Source organism: Camelina sativa, chromosome 14 (assembly GCF_000633955.1).
Source record: "Camelina sativa cultivar DH55 chromosome 14, Cs, whole genome shotgun sequence".
Lineage (NCBI taxonomy): Eukaryota > Viridiplantae > Streptophyta > Magnoliopsida > Brassicales > Brassicaceae > Camelina > Camelina sativa.
In genome coordinates, this window is record NC_025698.1 from 16,845,175 (window position 1) to 16,851,923 (window position 6,749).

The 6,749-nt window shown below is 36.1% G+C and overlaps 2 protein-coding genes across 2 annotated transcripts; both read right to left on the minus strand.

The window, feature by feature from the left end:
* LOC104741748 (ubiquitin-NEDD8-like protein RUB2) lies at positions 1,735-2,850 on the minus strand. The gene is made up of 3 exons (XM_010462661.2): positions 2,717-2,850; positions 2,268-2,527; positions 1,735-2,031 (listed from the first exon to the last, which is right to left on the minus strand). The coding sequence occupies exons 1-3, from the start codon at positions 2,807-2,809 to the stop codon at positions 1,914-1,916; spliced, it is 471 nt and encodes a 156-aa protein (XP_010460963.1). The 5' UTR covers positions 2,810-2,850; the 3' UTR covers positions 1,735-1,913.
* Positions 4,617-6,173, minus strand: LOC104741749 (F-box/kelch-repeat protein SKIP25). The gene has a single exon (XM_010462662.2). The coding sequence runs from the start codon at positions 6,029-6,031 to the stop codon at positions 4,874-4,876; it is 1,158 nt and encodes a 385-aa protein (XP_010460964.1). The 5' UTR covers positions 6,032-6,173; the 3' UTR covers positions 4,617-4,873.

The window sequence follows — 6,749 nt, forward strand, 5'->3', positions numbered from 1 at the left end:
TCAAGGGAGATCGGACGAAGCACATACTGCCAAAGTTCTTCTTCACACATGAACTACAAAAGGCCGGAGAAGTTCAAGTAGTGCAAGTTCAGTCATGCGACAACTCAGCCGATCTCTTCACCAAATCGCTACCGACTACAACGTTCAAGAAGCTCACGCATCAGATTGGAATGTGGAGGCTTAAGGACTTGGAGTGATGTTTGGAACAGGGGGAGCAATGTGTGATGTACTCTTTTTCCTTCACCAAGGTTTTGTCCCACTGGGTTTTCCTGGTAAGGTTTTAATGAGGCAGCATCCCCTATGCACATTGCGTCGATCCCATCCAACATAGGCACGATCATCTCGTCCAAGGGGAAGTGTTGTAAAACACTTAGTGGACTTCATAGACCGGCCCATATACAGTCCATGAGTACTCGGTCTCTCGGCCCGTGCACCTTCGGCCCATCGGCCCATCGGCCGAAGCCTTCTCGGCAACACCTTAATCTTATGTCGGTTTAGCTTAGGCCTTTGTACTCTATTATATATATGCATGTAACCTCGAGTTTAATCAATAAGAATACACAAGAGATTTATCCCTAAACTCCCTAGTTTACAACAATATTAATTTATTTTAAGATTAAAACAATTAAACAAATATATTAACTCTCCGTTATTTATAAAAAAATTACATGTATAAATCTTCTAATTTAAATTTAATTTTATAAAAGTATGCATATACAACAAATCAATTGAATTTTAATTTCGCTAAGAGAAGATTCAAGCTTCTTGATCTGTTGTTTCTCCCTCTCGTTAAAAACATTTATAAGAAAATTACAGTGAGACAAAACCTTTGTCCGCGAGCACATTCCTGATCATATCTGCAACTACATCCATGAATCATGAATAAATCTACGCAATGTCGTGCATGTTGTTATTTTCCTCCCTAAAGAGACACGAAATTAACTCTTAATATTTTGATTTTTTTTTAAGCAACTCAAATTATCAAGGTTTTAAAAAAAAAGTAGAGTTAGCTTGTGTCTCTTTGTTGGGAAGAAAATAACAATCTCTTTATGAAAAAATCATAAAATCACCTCTAATGGGGACTCCATTCTATGAAGTGAATGTGACATCTTTTGTAAGATAATTGTGAACACGTTCACGGACGGCACTCGCAGATGTCATGTCACAAACATGCTTCAGCGTGCTCAAGTAAGAGGAAGATTAATATTTGTATACAAAAGAGCATAAAGAAAGTAATTGCTACATGTGGGATGGAAGGTCACTGACTCACTGGTCATGTGCTAGTCGCGTTATAGAATCAAACTTGAGGATCAATGACATAAGATGAGATGTGACAATGTGAGGAAGGTAAACACTATGTGCAAAAAAGGAATCATCCCTATTTATATAAGAGACACAAATTAGATAACTCATATATAATATAATTACTATAAGATTAAGTTATAAATAACTTGTAACTGATGTTACTTGTGGTGTGGACATTCACAGGATTCGACGAAACCACTAATCTAATTCGTTGTAACACTATTTCGTTATGCCTTTCATTATCTTGTTTTGCTAAAATATGTTACTAATTTGTATGACCAAGGGACTTGTTATTCACTATAACTCAGGGAACCTTGCAATCTAAATCGGCCTGGTCCGATCCAACCCATAAGCTTTTATCCCACTTTTACATATCTAGTTGTTTATCTTACGACCTACGAGCCTTTTTTCTTGAAATAAAAAAAGATATTCATCATAAAGAGCTAAATTCAAAAATAAGTATGATTCGATACTGAACAGATTATTGGCAATCTAATCCAAACCCACTAAAAACAGCATTAGTCCTTTTAAAAGCACCATATCCAAATCTAACAAAGCCATTACGAGAAACTAAAACATAAAAGATATCTTCAAAAGAGTTTTACTTCTCAGAGAAGAGCAAGACCACCCCTAAGAGCAAGAACCAGATGCAGAACAGAGCCTCCTTCAATCGCATAGTCTTTCGCCGTTTTGTCATCAGCCAACTGTTTTCCAGCATAGATCAGCCTGCACAAAAAAAAAATCCATGACATCTTATAAGCATCCAAACAAAACACTAAGTTACAACCAAACTTACATGTAACAACTTAGACAGGCAAAGAGTATACACCACAAACATTGTGTTATATAGAATCAGTACTAAACAAAGAACAAACATAGGAGCTACAAAGAGCTGTTGATGATATTGTTCCATAAACCCCAAATTGGGAACTCAAATTGGAAAACTAAAAACCTAATAATACCTTTGTTGAACAGGAGGGATGCCTTCTTTCTCCTCAACACGTTCCTTGATACGATCAATAGTATCGGTAGGTTCGATATCAATCTCAATCTCTTTACCAGTAAGAGTCTTGACCTTAATCATAGTACCACCCCTAAGCCTCAAGACCAAGTGAAGAGTAGACTCTTTCTGGATGTTGTAGTCAGCTAACGTTCGACCATCTTCGAGTTGTTTACCAGCAAAGATCAACCTCTGTTGATCAGGTGGTATCCCCTCTTTGTCCTGTTTTTATAATCATCATCAACATCCAAATTAGAACAACACCATAACCTAATCTTCCAATTCGTAACTTAGATCCGCTCAAGAATCTCAGATAAGCCTAAAACTATCGTCCAGGCAAAAAAATCAAGAATTCAAGAGTCCAAAAACACTAAGAGGAGGTGGGAATCGAAGAAGGAGGAAGAGATTAACCTGGATCTTGGCTTTGACATTGTCGACGGTGTCGCTGCTCTCGACCTCTAGGGTTATGGTTTTCCCGGTTAAGGTTTTGACGAAGATCTGCATTTTTTTTTTCTGCCTCAAGATTTTTGGCGTCTCTGGAATTATATATATGTGTATAAATATAATTTTTTGAGATATAGTTTTGAAGCATATGGAATAAATCCTTTTTTTTTTTTGAGGAGGATTTATATTGGAATAATATATGTTATTATTGAGAAGAGATTTTTTTATATGCGTTTGCCAACTTTAGAATATTTCATATTTTTCTCCATTTTTCTTATAGATTTTTTTATTAGAAAAGGAATAAGGAGAATGAATGACCTATGATGTTTGTTATATCATATATTTAATTGTGGCTTGAATATATTGAGTTTTTTTTTTTATTTTAAAAAATAATAATCTCAATATGTATAGCCACAATTAAAAAAAAAAATTGAGATTTTTGGTTTAATTTTAGTATTTTTAGCTTTTAAAAATTGAAAACTAGTTTTTCTAGCTAGATTTTAAAATAACAAGAAAAAAAAAAAAAACTTTAACTACAGGATGATACATTGAATTTTAAAACCAAAAAAAAAAACTGAAACAACAATGGTTGTCATTCATTTTTGTTGGAAGCTGGAACTGGAACTTAGTGTGAGATTCAACCAAGATTTCCCAATAGATTCTTCTCTAAATATTATGGTACTTATGGAGCATGTTTGTAGCATGGTGGAAGACGTGGTTTGAAGCAAAAACTTTGGAAAGACTCTGATTAAATCAAAGAGGTCAAAGATAAAGCAACAAGTTGTTTGTTACGTTTCCTTCAACATGTCACAGTTGGTAACCTGAAATGTCAAACGGATGAATCTTAGAAGCTCGACAACATCTCCATCGGACTTGAATGGATTTGTCTCTCTAGCTTACGTTTTGTTTTTATAGACGAAAAAAGAATTCCCATCCCTTCATGTGGAGTTGGACGAGCCTTGTTTGGACCATAAGAGCCATCCCAGTCGCATACCAAAATTTAAACACATCTCTCTAGTCTCTCTTTAACTACTTTCTCCCAACCACTAATAAAAACCCTCCACAGTCCACACCATCTTTACTCTAATGTGTTCACATCACTTATAGAACCCATGTGTTTTATCACCATCATATGTTTTCAACTATAGATTTCATATATATATTTTTGTATAACCATATGATGTTTGTCTATAGTCAGTGTCTTAATCTAGGTGAATTAGATTGATATGACTACGACCTCAGGAGACAATGGTCTTCATTTCTTGTTTATGTAACACAAAGAGGTCTTTCAATGGCCCAATGGATCAGATATTTCTAAACCCAACCCAAACACTCTTTTTCCCAATTCTTTTTGTTTAAAAACCTCATGACGATTTTGTTTATTTGTTTGTATATACAATTATTTCAATTCACTTAATTAGGATTTTCTTTTGATAATATTATTTGATTTTTACTGAAATGATATGTGAGCTTTTCTAAATTTGGTCTATTCAATTGAAATCAATTATTTAATACATAATCAAGCTACACCCACAGTCCCACAACAAGATGCAACGAAAAAAACAAAAATAAGTTACACACGTAGCTTGTAATAATGCATGAATGAATAAGAGAACTTAGAAATAGGTGGTTCTTAATTTCTTATCCATAATTTGTAAATCTGTCTACATCTTTGAGATTGATTTGTTGAATACTATATTAGTAACGTGGCTTGCTCTCGTTTCCTTCAATTTGGTGAGAGTCTCTCAGCGTTGTAGCATCACCACTGGTCAGTGTTGGTATGCTTCGACCATTTCCATGAAATCAAGCAGCGCGATAGGTTAAACAACTTTCAACTGATCACTATAAATCTCATCAAACTTTAAAATATGAATGGATTCCTCTTTCTATCAAGCTAACATGTATAAAAATCTTATTTCTTTCTCAGATACAAAATTTCTAAGAAAAAAACTGATTATATTTTTGGTGATTCCACCATATTTCCAGAACCAAACAAATAAATAAAAATAACGACAAGATGACACTTTTCCACCAGAAAAACGGGAAAACAAAGAAAAAAAAAAACAGCTTCCGTATACAAAAAGAAAAGAATAAATATCACCCAACAAAGAAAAACCAATTACATCAGCAAAAATCCGGTTTACTCATTCTTGGCAAAACATGAACCGAAACCGGTTCAAGCCCATAAGGAACCTCAACATTCCAAATCATCGCCGGCTCCGCCACAACATCCACCACAACAATCTTCCCATCAACCGTAACAACACAAAGCTTCCCGGCAACCGCCGTAACTTGCGTAGCTCCTTTAAGCATCTCCTCACCACCTTCAACCACCGCAACTTCACTCCACTCTCTCGTCTCTTCATCGTATTTTCTCACTGTCCCTCTCCTCTCATCCACCGAATAAAGAATCTCTTCTTCCATCGCGGCCACCGGACCTCTCCATCCAGCCACCATCTCCTCCGGCATAGCTTCCCATTCATCTTTAACGACGTCGTATATAGCTCCTTCTTTAATCGCGTCTCCTTTTACGTTCACCATTAAAAGCTTAGTTTTATATCCAACGGCATCTATAGCTTCTCGACTAAACCGTAAATCTCTCATATCTCTCAATTTCTCCCAATTAAACCGCCGGTTATTGGAAATTTGATCGGTTAGATCTAATTTCTCGGTAGATTTAGCAACGCACGATGAGAACTGTGAACTTATCCCGCTCGCGATGTAGATAGCTCCGTCGCAAGCTCCGGTGGCGCACCACCGTCTCGGAGATCCGATTTGAGGGCCGGAGCTCCAGGATGACGAAACTGGATCGAAAATCAACGGGTGAGAGATCGCCGGAGAGAGCTGTTGGTTACTTCCGGCGATGAGAATGAGTTTACCGGCGGCGGAGACGCATTGAATCGGTAGATTAAATGAGATAAACGACGGATGACGGTAAAGAATCCGGTGAAGAGGCGGGTAGGGTGGAGGAGGAGGAAGCGGATCCCATTTGGAAGAAACCGGGTCGAAACACATAAACCGAACAGACGGGTTGACCCGACCCGGATCTGAGGTCGTATCGACGAACAGCGCGTAGAGAGACGGAAACGGAGGAAATTCCGGCGAGTAAAGAAGACGGCGCCACCGTGTACATACGGCGGAGAGAAGCGACGGACGGCGGACGAGAGAAAGACAGATCTCTGAGATGTGATCGGGAAGTCCTTCGATCAAAGCGGAGTCTTCGTTTCCTGTGAGTGTTTTTCTTCGTTTCGCCGGCAGTGATTCTGCGGCGGCGGTAGCCATTGAACACGGCGGTTTCAGTTTTTTCTTTTTTTTGAATTATTATTTTTTATTTATATTTTTGGTTTGGTTTGTTTATTAATTGGGGAAGAAGATAAAGGAGGCGTGAAGATGTAATGAATGAGAGGGAAAAGTAGAAGTCATGTGTAATAGAGAGCCATATATCAAAAAAATCGAAAAGGCCAAAGTTGGAAAGTGTTAACATCTCTATCATTAATACGTAAAGCTAACTCATATAGTAATAAAATTTATACATATATAGCATCATTATATGATTATATTAATCAAGTGGGTATTAATTTAATTTAATTTAATTTAATTTAATTTGTTCAGGGAGTTTGGCTACCTAATATCGTACATTATTTACATTTTCTTTATTTTCAGACAATGCAAATCTATATTATATACTCGTGTTCTATGTTTTTATATAATTATCTTTTCTAACTATTAATTTCAATGTGTATCTCATTCAATTTTTGTCTTCTTTCATTTCCAAATTTCAAATAGGTCTACACTTAAAACGTGATTTTTTTTTGTTTGTTTTAGAACATTGTCCCGTTTCTATATTCGGATGAAACATTTTTTTTTAGAGTTCATTCTCACAACAAATTCTTTTTTATTTTATTTTTTGTTCTATCCAAAATTTTGAATGTTAAACACGAAATTTTGGCATAATTAACTAGTCAATAATTTTTTTTTTAAAAAATTGAGTAATTTGGAA